At 40.8% G+C, this 17,579-nt stretch overlaps 2 protein-coding genes across 2 annotated transcripts; one reads left to right on the top strand and one right to left on the bottom strand.

The window, feature by feature from the left end:
- LOC113543197 (vimentin) lies at positions 1 to 2,350 on the top strand. The gene is made up of 3 exons (XM_026941273.3): positions 1 to 560; positions 836 to 1,507; positions 2,154 to 2,350. The coding sequence occupies exons 1-3, from the start codon at positions 86 to 88 to the stop codon at positions 2,195 to 2,197; spliced, it is 1,191 nt and encodes a 396-aa protein (XP_026797074.2). The 5' UTR covers positions 1 to 85; the 3' UTR covers positions 2,198 to 2,350.
- Positions 1,876 to 16,675, bottom strand: nop14 (NOP14 nucleolar protein homolog (yeast)). Its single transcript, XM_026941272.3, has 19 exons — positions 16,510 to 16,675; positions 16,018 to 16,206; positions 15,068 to 15,202; positions 13,926 to 14,067; positions 13,668 to 13,801; positions 13,345 to 13,476; positions 12,655 to 12,777; positions 12,262 to 12,387; positions 10,074 to 10,392; positions 9,817 to 9,947; positions 9,187 to 9,272; positions 8,904 to 9,039; positions 8,707 to 8,808; positions 8,327 to 8,480; positions 8,002 to 8,161; positions 6,472 to 6,619; positions 6,092 to 6,210; positions 3,714 to 3,869; positions 1,876 to 3,478 (listed from the first exon to the last, which is right to left on the bottom strand). The coding sequence occupies exons 2-19, from the start codon at positions 16,198 to 16,200 to the stop codon at positions 3,382 to 3,384; spliced, it is 2,583 nt and encodes an 860-aa protein (XP_026797073.3). The 5' UTR covers positions 16,201 to 16,206; positions 16,510 to 16,675; the 3' UTR covers positions 1,876 to 3,381.
- Between the last annotated feature and the right edge of the window lie 904 nt (positions 16,676 to 17,579).

Raw genomic sequence — 17,579 nt, forward strand, 5'->3', positions numbered from 1 at the left:
GTGGCTCACAATCAACCTGCTCAAGCTCAGAAGGACGCTAACAAGACAGAAAGACAAGAAGATCTAACAACTTCTAACAACAACAATGAGAGGAAGCAGCTATTCTCAGAAGACTCTAACAGTGAGCGGGTCGAGCAGGATGCGGGTCCAGAGCCCATCTCCATCCCGCTGCAGAGCTTCTTCGTCCTCCTCGGTGGCCCGTGGACGTGCTGGTTTCCAGGGAGGCGCGGTGGAGATCGGCACAGAGCTTCATCACCTTCATGCTAACGAGAAGGAGGAGATGCAGATGCTTAACGCGCGGTTCGCCGGCTACATTGACAAGGTTCAGGCCCTGGAGCAGAGGAACGCGGCGCTCAAGGAGGAGCTGCAGAACCTGCAGAGCCGATACAAGGCGGGACCAGGGGGACTGGGTGAGGAGTATGAGGCCAAATTTAAGGAAATGAAGGATCTGATCGCAGCACTGACGGCTGAGAAAGGAGCGGCTGATATCGAGAGGGGGTATGTGGAGGAGGAAGTGGAGCTCTGGACCATGAAGCTGGAGGAAGAGCTTGCGCTTAAAGGTGACTCTAAAAATCTACTACATTTAGCAGAGTGTAATAAAATCATCAGAAGACAGTATTTCGGTGTACTGCACACTGCAGATAGAAACTCAAGTTTCATTAGTCTTGTGTTGATTTTTATTCTTGTTAAAATAATTCTGTAATGAATGTAAGAAGCATCACAAATCAGTAGCGTACAAACAAACACTAGCCATGGTCATGATTTACAAAATGCAAGACAAACAGAAAAAAATAACTAAAACCAACTGAAGATAAATGTGGTGTTTGGTTCACAGAGGAGGCGGAGATGATCCTGCGCGAGTTCCGTGAGGACGTGGACAACGCCACGCTGCAGAAGGCTGACCTGGAGAGACGTGTGGAGCAGCTGGTGGCGGAGATCGAGTTCCTGAAGAAGCTGCACAGTGAGGAAGTGGCTGAGCTAATGAAGCAGATTGAGGAGTCGAAGGTGACGGTGGAGCTTGACTCGGACCGGCCTGATTTAGCCGCTCACCTGCGCAAGACCCGTGCTGAGATCGAAGCTGTAGCCGCACGCAATGTCCAGGAGGCGGAGAAGTGGTACAAAGGGAAATTTGACACACTGAAGGAGAGCGCCACCAAACGTGAGACCCAGATGAACATCATGAGGGAGGAGATCAGCACCCTGAGTAGTGAAGTGTCTGACCTGCAGAACCAAATCGACGCTCTCAGGGCCAAAAACGCCGCTCTGGAACAGCAGCTGGACGACATGGAGATGTCTCATCTGGACAAGGTGTCCAACCTGGAGGCTATCATCGCTCAGCTCGAGAGCCAGCTGTGTGAAACCAAGATGGAGATGGGCAAATACCTCGCTGACTACCAGGAGCTGCTTAACATTAAACTGAAGTTAGATGTCGAGATCGCCACCTACAGGAAACTTCTGGAAGGAGAAGAGAGACGACTCGGGCTCTCAGTCAGCGAGAGCACAGCAGGTAGGCTCACGCTTGAAATACAGGCTCCATTCTAAACCATCATTACCAAGTGTTCTTACTAGAACATTACTATTTTAAGTCTTTGTCCAAAATGTTTCCTCAATGGTTATTTAGATGGTTAATGGTTCTAGCTTTCTAAAAGGGTTCCACTTGGAATCTTTTCTGAAAGAGAAATCTTCTGTTGTAGAAGATTGAAGTGTGAAGAACCCTTTATGGTGCTAAATGTCTCCATTTCCTTTAGCACAGAACACACACACTCTTCCTGGGGGGTGACTATTTGATATTGGAGAGTTTGCATGGTGTCAGTCTCAGTGTGTGTGAGGGTGTGAGAGTGTGTCTTTATTACCTATAATGCACTAATTATTGAGTCATTTTGTAAGTAATCAATTTATTTATAAAGCACATTTAAAACTGCCAGAGTTGACCAAAGTGCTGTACATAGTTATAGTAAATCGTTATAGACGAAAATATAATGAAGAAATATAAAAGAAAGGGAAAAAAGAATGTGTCACAACTAAATACAGATTAAAATGCAAATTTGTAAAAATGTTTTTGTGTATGATTAATAAACTCTGTGCTGGTGTTCCTCTTAATGAACATTTCACTAAAATTTAACTAACTGTGTGTGTTCCTCTTCATTCTTCAGGAACTTCTGCAACTTCGTCGGCCGCAGTCAAAGAATCAGCCTAATGCACTTCATCACACAATATGCACATACACATAAACACACACACACACCCACTCTGACTGCACCATCATTACCTATGCCTCCTGAGATGTCCTTCTCCCAATATCTGCTGTAACTGTCCTGAACACATCTTAATAAAGCTTGACTTGAGTGCACTACTGAGTTGGCACGTGTGGTGATTAGGACCAAACCGGTCAAAATCTCCTGTTTATACACACACCGTCCACTTTATTAGAAACACCTGTACATTCATACAGTTATCTAATCAGCAGCGTAATGCATAAAATCATGCAGATCCAGGTCAGGAGATTCAGTTAATGTTCACATAAAACATCAGAATGAAGAAAAAGTGTGATCTCTGTGACTTTGATCGTGGCATGGATGGTACCAGATGGTCTGGTTTGACTATTTCATAAACTGCTGATCTCCTAGGATTTTCATACAAAACAGTCTCTAGAGTTTACTCAGAACACAGGTGCTAAAAACAAACAAAAAACTAAGTTAGTGACAGTTCTGTGGGTAGAAACGCCTTGTTGATGACAGAGGTCAGAGGAAACATGGCCAGATTGGTTCAAACTACCAGGAAGGATATAGTAACTCATATAATCACTCTTTACAACCGTGGTGAGCAGAAAAGCATCTCAGCATTCATGAAACATTGAACCTTGAGGTGGATGAGCTACAACAGCAAAAGACCATGTCAGGTTCCACTCCTGTCAGCCAAGAACAGGAATCCTAGGCTATCATGGGTACAGGATCACCCAAACTGGACAGCTGTAGATTAGAAAACAAATCACCTGGTCTTTTTCCAGTCTTCAGATGTGTTCTGATTGGCTGAGACAATAGCATGTTTGATAACTGGTGGTGTATAAACTGTTATTAACTATCAGTATTTCTCCATCTTCAGTTTATTTATTACTGAGTATGTAAATTAGAATAAAAATGTCTCTCTCACTCTCTCTCTCTCTCTCTCTCTCACACTCACACGCGCACACACACACACACACACACGTCCGAGTTACTGTGTGGGTTTAATAGTTGCTCATTTCACAAAATATCCCAATGTACAAACTGGTTCAGCAGAATAAAGCATGTGTATGTCCATCACAACGTCCTCGCTTTCTCCAACACTAAACTGTACACAGTTTCAGCTTTTCACATAGGAAGTGGGGTTTGCACTGTGAAATCACTTCCTCTTCTTCTTCTTCAGTGCTTTCCACTCACCCTCCTGAGTGGCCAAACTACCGTACAGCTCCTTCACTTTCCTCTTCCTCTCTGCATCCCTGTTACACACACACACACACACACACACACACACACACTTCTTCAGAACACTGCATGTGACCAAAACTGCTTATATAATGATTGAAAACTCTACATTACACTTCGCCACTTTATTTGCATTCTTTTCATTAGTCTCACTAAATTAGTCAGTCATTACTGCATTAGTTTCATTTGGATTATGTGTGTGTAGCGTACAGTGTGCAGTGTGTCCAGTGTAGTGTGTAGTGCACTAACCTGCGAAGGGTGTCAGACAGTTTGGTGTGAGCGAGGAAGCGTGTGTCCTTCCTGATCTCCCTCAGAGCACCTTTAAACTCTTTCTTATACTTGTGTTTCAGTCGCTCTCTTTCCTTCTCCTCCTTTGTGTTCCCTCGTTTCCTGCCGTAGTCCAGCCTGAATGCCATAAACACCAAAATATGACTATATTCATAAAACTGTAAAATGTGTGAATATTGATGAATTAAAATGTGTGAAAATTTTAAACATCGAGTCTGGTATTAAACTGAGTATACAAACACCAGCACTGCATCTCATGCAATATGTAGAACATTAAATTCAGTAAGACAGGTGTTTGTATCTTTACACAACAGTTTATATCTGATGTTTGTATCTTTACACAACAGACTTTCATACACTATACAAATATAAATACAAAATAAAACCACATTCTCCACTCTACAGTACTGATCTACACTCTACACTCATTCAATTTTAAAATTTCTCTAACATTACGTTTCAGCAGTTGGGATATTCCAGCTGCCAGCTGAAGAGGATGCCATAATAGGCATTACAGCAGCCAACCAATCAGCAACTACACTTCAACTTACACTGAATGGAACTGTACACACATTAAGAGTATACACACTCGCTATACTCACACAGTTACAACTTCACACTCACTATACTCTCACAGTTACAATGTCACACTCGTTATACACTCACAGTTATAACAACACGCTCTCTATACTCTATTACGATCACATGCTTGCTATAATTACGCTCTCGCAGACACATTCACTATAATAATCACACATTCACTATACTCTCAGTTATCGCACACTCACTATACACTCTCACACTACCTATAATCACACACTCACTATACTGTCAGTTACAATAAATAACACACTCCCTATAATAATCACCCACTCACTATACATACACTCTCACAGTTATCACCCACTTGCTATAATCACACACTCACTACACTGTCAGTTATAATAACACACTCCCTATAATAATCACCCACTCACTATAAATACACTCTCAGTTATCACACACACTATACATACACACACAGTTACCACACACTCACTATAATCACACGCTCACTATACACTCACAGTTATAATCAACCGCTATAATCACTATACTCAGTTATAATCACCGGCTCCTTATAATAATCACACACTCACTATAATCACACGCTCACTATACACTCACAGTTATAATCAACCGCTATAATCACTATACTCAGTTATAATCACCGGCTCCTTATAATAATCACACACTCACTATACTGTCAGTTATAAAAACACACTCCCTATAATAATCACCCACTCACTATACATACACTCTCACAGTTATCACCCACTTGCTATAATCACACACTCACTATACTGTCAGTTATAATAACACACTCCCTATAATAATCACCCACTCACTATAAATACACTCTCAGTTATCACACACTCGCTATAATAATCACAGACTCACTATACACTCTCACACTACCTATAATCACACACACTCACTATACTGTCAGTTACAATAAATAACACACTCCCTATAATAATCACACACTCACTATACATACACTCTCACAGTTATCACCCACTTGCTATAATCACACACTCACTATACTGTCAGTTATAATAACACACTCCCTATAATAATCACCCACTCACTATAAATACACTCTCAGTTATCACACACTCGCTATAATAATCACAGACTCACTATACACTCTCACACTACCTATAATCACACACACTCACTATACTGTCAGTTACAATAAATAACACACTCCCTATAATAATCACACACTCACTATACATACACTCTCACAGTTATCACCCACTTGCTATAATCACACACTCACTATACTCTCAGTTATCGCACACTCACTATACCCTCTCACACTACCATAATCACACACTCACTATACTGTCAGTTATAAAAACACACTCACTATAATAATCACCCACTCACTATACATACACTCTCAGTTATCACACACACTTGCTATAATAATCACACACGCTATACATACACGCACAGTTATCACACACTCACTATAATCACACACTCACTATACACTCACAGTTATAATCAACCGCTATAGTCACTATACTCAGTTATAATCGCACATTCGCTATAAATCAATATATTCGGTTACAATCACACATTCATTATAATCACATGCTCACTATACTCACACAGCTTTAATCACACACTTGCTTTACCCTCAGTTTTAATCACAGGCTCCTTATAATAATCACACACTCACTATAACAATTATTCATACTTGCTATAATTACACACACACACAATAACCACACACACACAGTATATAGCGAGCATGTGGTATAACCACACACTGTCTGTGCACTCACACTTCCACCACTTTGGGTTGCAGCAGTTTGAGAGGGATGGGCTTCTTCTTATCAAACACCAGTGGTGCATGCTGGGACGGAGTCTCTGGAATGACCTCCAGGATTTCTTTGTGCAGCTCCTACAAACACGGCAAGCACACAACCCATTTATACGCTTGCAAATAAATAACCATGCTATAATACTACCAACTGGAAGAGGAAACTGGAAAAAAAAAATCTATTCATCTTACAGTTTTTAATTTTATTTTTTCTTTTGACTCTGAGTGTGCTCAGCTTTGTAGAGTGTCAATGTCATGTGCAAACTGGTGAATATTAGCTAGCAGGCTAGTAGAGTGTTACTGTGGTCTGTACTGTAATGGGAAACACCGTCTGCTGCTCACCTGCAGGGCTGGTGGGTAATCTGTAACAGGAAGATGTTTAGCCAGGAGGATTCTGATTGGCTGGAAGATGTGCTGGTAGGCAGGAAGTTGTTGATAAAGCGCTGTGCATCTCTTTACTAAATCCAAACATACGTAAAGCACAGACAACCTGCAACACAGCGAATTAAAATCCGAATCAAGGTTGTTAAGCTCTCATTGTGCTTTCACAATGCTAACACATGACAGTTATTAATATTATTAACGTAATCATTAATAGTAATATACAGATCAGTATTCCCTGTTTGGAACAATTCCAAAATCTAATCAGTTCATCTGCTGGTAATGATAATTCCATATAAATCCTACAAACCACTCATCCTTGACATATTGTGCTAACAGGAATCTTGGATGGTTGAATGGATGCATGGACAACCCAAAAACATTCAGTGCCTAGTGGCAGAGCCATAAAAAAAAAAAAAAAAAAAAAAAAAAAAATCTGTCTCCAGCCCTGCACTGAGGTATACAGTACAGTATGTGGGGAAATACATTCAAATCTATACTACAGGTTGATGCAATGCTTACTCTCCTTTACTCTATATTACACTATATTTATATTTCATTTTTTTTTTTTTTTCATATTTTTGCTGCAATTTCACATTGTAACTGCTATAATGACTTTTCTGTCAGACAATTTCCTAAACAGATTTTAGCTCAAATTTTATATATATATATATATATATATATATACATATATATATACACACACACACACACACACACACACACGGTATTATGTTTCCAGGTTGTCCGTGTGTTTAATGTATGATCTGAATATATGAATTATGCAATGTTTTGTGTTTAAATTGTCATATTTGCAGTCTTTAAGTGATGTGATTACTACTACAACTACTGGTCTAGTATGACACTTTTCCTCAGGGCTGGAGAATAAAAAACACCAAGCTCTGTGTGTGCGTGTGTGTAAGGAAACTTCACATACTAAAATAAACACTTTAGTCATCATTGTGATGCATCACTTCTCTCCGACAGTGGAAAAGCACAGAGGAGTGACAATTAACACACACACACACACACACACACACATGCATAACATTTACACTGTTTAAACCTTCTCAGATTACAGTGTGAAACTTTTGAGAACATTGAAACATTCAGATGGAACTTAAATTCCGACTGCCAGCTGATGATGTCGTGATGGGCGTTACAGCAATCGACCAATCAGCAGCTAAGATTTGATCCTTTAAGCTCACACCAAGCTCACACCTCACTGTGCAGTAAAACTGTGTATAAAGCCCAGCTTCAGTGTGTGTGTGTTACCTGTAGTGGTGCGTGTATTACACATTGTGGTGTGCCTATATGTGTCTGTGTTACATGTAGTGGTGTGTATGTGTTACCTGTAGTGGTGTGGGTGTGTGTGTGCACTACATGTAGTGATGTGTGTGCGTTATATGTAGTTATATGTATGTGTGTGTTACTTGGAGTTGGCTGTGTGTGTGCTACTTGGAGTGGTGTGTGTGTGTGTCTGTGTGTTACTTGTAGTGGTCTCTCTCCCTCTCTGTAGTAGCTGTAACTCTGTGTGCTGATGACAGTGAGATGCTTTTCCTAATCCAGCTGTGAGCAGACTGCGGATCACACACACGCAGCAGCTCACTGCTCTTCCCCTGTGGCCTGAATGGAGGAACCACATGGTAATCTAAACACAAACACACACAAACACAAACACACACAATTAAATTGAACATTTGTATTAAAACAGTGTCCTCCTGGTGGAAATTAAAGCAGTGTTAACAGCGTTAAAGTTTATAATGTTTCATATGTGCATGCGTGGGTGTGTTATTTGTACAGATGTGTGTATTACCTGTGCAGGTGTGTGTGGGGACAGCGAAGTGCAGGAGCCCCAGCAGATAGTTAATGAGCTCAGGGATAAAGCGCTGGGAGAGAGAGACACACTCTACCGCTACACAACACAGAATCAGGCCTGCACACACACTCTCCAGAGACATGACTGCACACTGTGTGAGAGAAAGACACACACACACTTTAACAGAGTTGTGTTTTGGGCCCACAGACACTGAGTCACACAGTAGAGTCTCTACACAACAAATCACCAAAAAACTGCACTAATGTAGTCTGCTAGCTAATGGACTAATAAGTACTTAATATGAGATTAGTGTTAAATCCTCACAGAGACATACACACACAGACACACACACAGACACAGACAGACACACGCACTACCTTAGTGAGAGCCTGGCTGATGTAGAGGAAGGCTGGCGTTGTCACTGGATGACGGAAATCAGATGCAGGAAACAGCAGAGTGACAATCTTCAGATAGATGAGCTACAAACACACACACACACACACACACACACAAAACAGTTACTTCTCACATCACACCATTCAGACACTGTATATATAAGTGTGTATATACATACCATATCCAAGCCTGGAATTGCAGCACGACCTTTGACCTCTATACTCTGCTCCATACTGTGAGCAGCATCGCCAATCAGCGACTGCATCACCTGACACGCTGCTTCAGGAAAGAGCTGAGACAGAGAATAGATCTGCCTGAGAGACAGAGAGAGAGAGACACAGAGACAGAGAAAGAGAGACAAATAGAGAGAGAGAGAGAGATTTTGTTTGCAATCTGTGTAGACTGACTCAATTAACTCAGGTGGATGGACAACACATGCACACACACAAGCACACACTTACGGGATGAGTGTGTTGATGGTGGTGAGCTGTGGGGGATCATGGGTAGCCAGTTCACCTACATACTCCAACAGGAAGCCAAATATCTTCTGTAAAACAGATGTACACAGTTAAACTCCGCCCCCACGGTCTGATTGGCTGAAACCCATCTGAATAAAGCAGCTCTGAGGGATACTATTTAAATATACACAACCATTTAATTTTAAAGTTACAATGATTACCACAAACCTCATTTGAATTATCGAGGCAATAAAATACTCACCTTAGAAGAGTAAAATTTTTTCATAAATTTTTAAAGATTAAAAAAAATACATTAGTGAAGCAATCAGAAGAACAGCACTAGTAATTCAACAACCAGCAAAAACAGGAAATAATGTAGCAACTACATTATACTGGAGTGTCTGCAGTGGTGGGCAAGTTTCTCAAGTTTCAAACTTAAATTCCCATAATGCACTGCAGCAGTGTAGTGACAACAGACAGCATTAACGTGAGAAATGAGGAACAGTGAATATTTCCTCATTCAGCAGCAGGAGATAGTTAGCTAAGTTAGTGTTGAATCATTATTGAAACACAGCTGAATTAGCTGAAACTGCTAATTCAGGGTGTGATGTCACATCAGAGGTCAAAGTTCACCTGTAATTTAGCTTTGTTTCCCACAGCCAGACTGGGGTGATTGCACTTCTTTGTTCTCTCAAGTATGAGGCACTGTTCTTCAGCTGAGTGACCCTGCAGCATCGTCTTCAGATCCGTGTAACACTCAGGAGCTAAAACACACACACACACACACACACGATCAATCTCCTTTCCTGCCTCTTTCCCTCCCCATTTGTCTGTCCATCCTCCACCAATCTATCTACCTCTCCCATCTCTGTCTATCTGTCTCTTTGTACCTGTGAAGGTGTAGGGCAGCTCTGCACGGGCTGTGTCCTGAATCTCTCTCCTCTCCTCTTCACTCAGAGTGCACTTCACTTCAGCAGTAGACTCTTCCTCTTTTTCTCCATCTTCCTCTCCCTCATCCTCCTCATCATCATCTCTACTGTCCTCCAAATCAGAGTGATCATAATCACTCTCGTCATCATTGTCTTCATCACCACCACTACCACCATCATCATCATCACCATCATCACCCCCTTCATCATCATCATCATTCTCCTCCTCTTCATCATCTCCTCCTTCACCTTCCTCTTCCTCAACGTTCCACTTCCCATCCTACACGTGAGAGAAACGTGTGTGTGGGGTTAGTAAAAAAAAGCAGTAAACACACACCAAAAAAAAAGAACACAGTAGTTTTTCGGTCTAGTCCTTTTACAAATCGCTTGTCTAATGTCCCTCTTAGAAACTGTTTCCACACGGCTGATATTTTCATCGTTGATCTGCTGCTCAAACTATTCTTTCATTCTGGGTCAAATCTTTCAGCCTTATTTCTGTAAATATATTTAGTGGCTCTTAACTACAGGTGAGACCAATAGTTTATATACACCTAGGCTGAGTTTTTCACAACATCACGCATTTCATGTTGCTGTAGATTTCGTTCGGCAAGTCAGTTAAAGCATCTACTTTTTTTCACATCAGAGGTAAATTTAAAACAATCAAACAGACCAATTTGACTGTCCCTTTCTTTCCAGAACTGATGTAATGACTTTGAGAAGCTGCTGATTGGTCAGATATCATAAGTAGGAGTTAACTAAGAGTGCACCCGTGGCTGTATTTTAGAGCCAGTGCCTTTATGCCCTTGATACCACGGAAAAATCCACGCAACTCAGCCAAGACCTCAGTAAAAGATTGTGGCCCTCCACAAGTCAGGTTCCTCCTTAGGAGCAATTTCAGAAAAAAAAAAAAATATTAAGGTACCAAGAGCATCTGTACAAAGAATTGCATGCAAATATGAAAATCTTAGGACCGCACAGATTCAGGAAAGAGATCTAATTAACTTTCAGGGATGTATGAACTTTGGTCCAAAAGGTTTAACTGAACCCCAAGACAACAACAAAGGAACTGGTGAAGAGGCTGGAAGCATCAGGTACCAAAGAATGAACATCCACTATTAAAAAAGTCCTAAATCATCATGGCCTGAAACACTGTCACACAAGCTAGACCAGTATAAGAAAAGCCAGATTGAAGTTTGCAAGTGATTACCAGGATGAAGACCTGGCCAGCTAGAGGAGTGTTCTCTAGACAGATAAACAGTTTGGCCATAACGATCAGCCTTATGTGTGGAGAAAAAAGGGTGAGACCTTTAATCCAAAAAAACACCATCTCAGCTGTGAAGCATGGGGGTGGCAGCATCATGTTGTGGGGTGTTTTGCTGGAAAAAAGACTGGTGCACAGAAGAAAATATATGGCATGAGGAAGGAGGATAATCTAGAAATACTACGACATCAGCGAGAATGTCGAAACTTGGTCGTATCTGCAACTTCCAAAAGGACAATGATCCTAAACATATCAAAAGTTGTAAGAAAATGGCTTGAAGACAACAAAATGAAAGGACTGGAGTGGCCATCACAAAGCCCTGACCTGAATCCCATAGATAATTAGTGGACTGAACTGAAAATGTGTTTCCAAGCAAGCATGCCCACAAACCTGAGGAAAATCTCACAATTGTGAGAAGCTTGTGCAAAGCTACCCCAAATATTTGATTCAAGTTCAAGCAATTAAAAGGCCACCAAATACTAACAAAGTGTGTGTAAACTTCTGCGCCATTACAAATCTGATATGGTGAATAAAAGCTGAAATAAATCTGTCTCTCAGCTATTACTTTATTTTGAAATGATCTCTTATGGAAAGAAAGTAGACAGTGACTTAACACAAGAAATTTATGGTAACATGAAACGTGTGAAAGTTGTGAGTCTGAATGTCTTTAGCCGAGGTACATGTTAACTTTTTGCCTGCACTGTATATATTTATTTAGTATCAGATTAAAAATAAAAAAAGTCAGCAAGTCATTGGCCACTATTCCAGCTGTGAGCTGTGGTGTCCTGTCTTCACATCACATGTAAAAGATAATATTCAGATCTTGCTAGTGTGTTCCTGATTCTGAAAGATCGCCTGTAATCCGTGCATGCTAATGAATTTGTGTACCTGGTAGGACAGTGTTTTACGATCGTCCTTGTCGAGGATGAATCCATCATTGAGGTCGTCAGCTGACATGTGTGTGTGTTTGGGATCTTCCTCCACTTCTCCCTCCATCCTCCTCCGTCTGTCAGCCTGTGCAACACACACACACACACACACACATACAGTAATGACATCAAATGTGCTTTAAAATCCCCTCACTCAGGCTGTGTTCTGTGTGTTCAAGAAGAAGTTCCCTAGGTAGGCAGCATGTTTGTGATGTTTGTGAGGATACAGCCTGTGTGAGAGAACAGTCTTATGAAGTCCCATATTGTGGACAAATGTAAAGCTGTGTATGTTTAATGTGAGAGACACGATAGTCAGAACTAGGTTAAGTGTGTGTGTGTGTGTGTGTGTTACCTCCAGTTTCTGCAGTCTCTCTCTCTCCTCTCTGGCGATCTCCTCTGGTGTTTTGAGTTTCTCAGACGGCTGAGCTTTCATCTCAAATCCCAACTCCCGCACCATCATGTCATATTCATCCAGCTACACACAGACACACAAACACATACAAACAAACATATATGAGCATGCAAAGACAGAACAGTGAGTCTGATCATACACTAAATTACACTTAACACACTGAGGAATATAATATTTTTCACAGTTAGGCCTGAAGGTGGTGCTGTAGATTTGAGGAGTCACTTTTCACACATTTCTGAGAGAATCTGTCAGATTAATATCACCTGCGCCCTCTAGTGGGCACTTTACTGTATCTGACCTATTAGAAAGCAGCATGCTCAGTGACGAGTAGGTGATTGGTCAGAGTGAGTGTCATTCTTTGACATTACAGAATATTACTGGAGTAATTACAGGGTTATTAACACATTACCAGTGTTTATTATTAACATGAGTAGTAAAAACAGAAAGGACTGTAACTGTAATCTCTATACACACAAAAATCAAGTGTGTGTTATTGTGTTATGGTGTTACTCTATGTTATTGTGTTATTGCATTATTCTATGTTATTGTGTTATTGCGTTATGGTGTTATTCTATGTTGTTGTGTTATGGTGTTGTGTTATGGTGTTATTCCTGTCGTCCTCATCCTCACCTTCGGTTTGTCCTTCTCCTCCTCCCGTTCTTTGGGAGTTTTATGTGCCAGAAGGTTCTGGATGGACTTCCACTCCTGATCCAGTTTCTCCGTCAGCTCATGTGTCTCCTCTTTCTGCGTCTGACGCTCTCGCTGCACACGGCACACACGCGCACACACACACACACACACACACACACACACACACACACCATAACCATTACAATCATCACTAGTACACAACTAACTACAAACATAAACTAGCTTTACATTTATTTATTTAGCATAACGGCTAACTGTAGCGTTGGCATCATGAACAGCTTTAGCTGCTGTGTGTTCTTCACCTTCTCCTGTTTGGATTTGAGGATGAGCTCCTCGATGAGCTCCTGACGCGTTTTGTTTTTTGTCTCTTCTTCTTCACTGGTTTTCTTCCTCAGTAGACCCCCGCCTCCTCCGAAGTGTGACGCCGTGATTTCAGCTTCACACACACACACACACACACACACACACAAATGTTATTAGAATTATTATAGCGTTACACTTTGTTAAGTGTCTACAGTAATACTCTGTGTGTGTGTGTGTGTGTGTGTGTGTGTTCTAACCAGACAGCAGGCCTTTCTCCTCTGAGTCGCTTTCGCTGTCCACTCCATCTGTAAACTTCTCCATCTCAGCCAGGGACTGTCCATAATGCGTTAATTCCTCCTCATCATTCAGATTAAACATGTCTTTCTTCCCCTGAGTGCGCTGTACACACACACACACACACACACACACACACACACACACACAATCAGGAGACATATAAACAACACAACACACAGACAAGTGTCCTATTACTGCTGTTTTATCTTATTTATCTTACATTTTTTAATTCTTTATTAGTGTTAATGCAGATTCTTCAGCGCAATACACTATTTCAGGCCCTTATTACTCTTCCTTTACATCTCTTTATCCCACAGTGCTGTCAAATATTGGATTCTGATTGGTCAGAAGGTGTTGATTAATTTTCTATAACAGCAGCACTGACAGTAGTGCAGCTATGAATCACATTTATTTTTTATATTAATGCGCTTGTTCTAATACATTGCCTTTTCTATAGTAACAGCTCATTCACAGGGACTTATATGGTGAATGATCAACATAACCTAAGCCTAATAATAAATAGATTAAAACTGTGTTGCTATCTGACAAAGCAAAACCCATGTGGTCGTTGATATGGTGAAGTTTTCTCTAAGAAGGTGTTTATTTAACATTTATGGAAGGAGTCTGTAGTTTCAGGGCGCTGTAACTGAGGTAAAGCCATAACTTTACAGTTTCCACGATGAGAAAATCTTCAGGACAGAGGAGCTTGCGCTCTCTGGTTAATTCTCATTAAGTTCAAGAAAGAGAATAAAGAGAAACTGGTGAGGGATGGTGAAGTGATAACAGGAACTAACTTGTTTTGCAGACGTTCCACAACATCAAGCAAAACTATAAAATGCGTAAAAAGTGACATGACATTATTTAATAAATAAAAACATTTAACCGTTGGCAAATTGCTGTGGTATAAGAGGAGTAAAACACTTGGGGACATGCTGTTATAGGAAAATAATCGATTTGCTATGACGTATCACACCACCCCAGCTTGGAATATTCCTCACTTTAATTCCAGCTCCTTAAAAGCATAATATTCAGTATTCTTGATACTAATATTGATACCCTGCTCTGTGCTGGGTTGAGTGTACCTGTCTCACTGCACTGTTACCTGTCTCTCCATGGCGAATCTCTGCAGAATTTTGTCCTCAGGTGCCATCTTGGTGTCGTACTCTCCAAAACGCCGATCGATGAACGCGTTCGCTTTGTGTTTCATTCTGAACTCCTTCAGCAGAGTGTGTTTACGCTGCACACAAAAAAAACACACACAAGCCCAATTCAGCTGAATTTTAACAACAGACACTGTCACAAAGCAGCTTTAGAGAAATCCACATATTGATTTAGATCCCTAATGAAAAAGGCAGAGAGTGACAGTGACGAGGAAAACCTCTCAGGTAGAATTATAAATCACTGTATACAAACACACAATGAGACAGGGATCACCTTATTATATGCTTTAGAGTGAGATGAAGAGTGAGACAGAGGGAGAAATTGAGGGTGAGACAGTGGATAAGACTGAGGGTGAGACTGAGGGTGAGACTGAGGGTGCAACAAGCGTTACATTGTTTTGCACTTTAGAGCAAGAATTAGAGTAAGACAGAGTGTGACAGAACGTTAGACAGAACAGGAGACAGATGTTACATTGTTATGAGCTATAGAGTGAGACTTACACTCAGAAAGTGACTGTGACAGAGAGCGAGACAAAATGTGAGACAGGTGTTACCTTGTTATGAGCTTTAAAATGATAATTAGAGTGAGACAGGGCGTGAGACAGGGCGTGAGACAGGGCGTGAGACAGGGCGTGAGACAGGGCGTGAGACAGGGCGTGAGACAGGGCGTGAGACAGGGCGTGAGACAGGGCGTGAGACAGTTGTTACCTTGTTATGAGCTTTAAAATGATAATTAGAGTGAGACAGGGCGTGAGACAGAGTGTGAGACAGGGCGTGAGACAGGGCGTGAGACAGTTGTTACCTTGTTATGAGCTTTAAAATGATAATTAGCGTGACACAGGGCGTGACACAGAGCGTGACACAGGGCGTGACACAGGTAGATAGGTGTTACCTTGTTATGAGCTTTAGAGCGAGACACGCCTGGCAGTCCCACATCATGTTTGCTCTTTCGGCCCAAAACATCAAACTTCTTCTTGTTAATCTTCACTTCAAATGGGTTCATCTTAATCTGTGCATGTGCACTACTCCTGCGCACTTTATCAGACACACTCCTTTTCTTCACCGGCTTCCCCATTTCACACTGCAACAGAGAGAAACATAAATCTAACAGCTTTATTCCTGCAGCTAGGAAATGAAATGGAGTTCCAAATAAAGAAACTCAGACAGTTTTCTCTGAAAGTTGTGTAATCATCATCATCACCATCATCATCATCATCTCTTACATCTGTTCACTGCAGATAAAAGCTAGACTTGATAGTCATAGCGCACAACACCTCTACACAGTTAGCCTGATTAGCTTCATCAAGCTAACACATAAACACTGCGTTAAACGCTACTTTAGCTCGCGAGCCTGTTAGCCTGTTTTCTAACACTGATTACTTACCTAAAATCAGTTAAAACCCCAATTAATTACAGGACAAAAAGTGACAGCTTTCTTAGCCAGAGGTTCAGATTTAATCCATCACGGATAAGATGAATTCACGTGGTCCACACAGCAACACACTCCGGCGTGTCGAACCCCAAAGGTCAAAGTTCACGATGGGACTGAGCGTGTGATCTCACCACCTGCTGGCCGGGAGTGGAATTACAGCACTGCACCATCGCCTGGGTGGCTAACACGATGAATTCATCCAGCATGTCTGCTTTTTATTGGCTCATAAAGAAAGTATAAATACATAATTATAGTTATAAATATAATTAAACCCGAATGGACAAACAAAGACTTTTGCACTCTTGCACTATGAGACAATTTTCTGCACACTACACTCCTCTAAAAGCTGCTAAGCATATTTTTACATATAAAGTCTATATTTGTCGACTAGATTCTATTCTATTTTTCCATTTTATTCATTATATTCTACTTTTAATATATTCTGGTTTATTATGTATCACTGTTGCACCGTGGGACGAGGCACTAAGGAAAAACATTTTACTACATACTGTGCAAAAGTCTTAGGCACATGCAAAGAAATGCTGTAGAGCAATGATGCCTTCAAAAATAATGAAACTAAATGTTTCTACATTAAAAAAAATACTATAAAGAGCAGTAAACAGTAATAAATGAAACAAAGTCAATATCTGGTGTGACGATCCTTTGCTTTAAAAAAATAGTAGTCTCAGGTGCAGTGTGTGCAGTTTTATAAGGAAATGAGCTGTAAGTGTTACTGAGCATCTTGCAGAAGCAGACACAGTTCTTCTGGAAACTTTGACTGTCACACTTGCTTCTTATTTCTGCAGCAAAACCCAGCAGCCTTCATCATGTTTTTTTGTCTGAAAAGTGTCTCTTATGTAACCTGCTGCTTTCTTTACTGACATACAAACATTTTTCTGTAACATTTAATTTTGTGCTGGAAAACTAATGTTTGGAATTCTAAAATGTTTTTGTACTGAATCGATAATGTAGAAGTCATAAAATGAAAATCTATAACAAAGTTTCTACTAAAAAAAAATAGG

The sequence above is a fragment of the Pangasianodon hypophthalmus genome, chromosome 15 (genome assembly GCF_027358585.1).
Source record: "Pangasianodon hypophthalmus isolate fPanHyp1 chromosome 15, fPanHyp1.pri, whole genome shotgun sequence".
NCBI classification, from domain to species: domain Eukaryota; kingdom Metazoa; phylum Chordata; class Actinopteri; order Siluriformes; family Pangasiidae; genus Pangasianodon; species Pangasianodon hypophthalmus.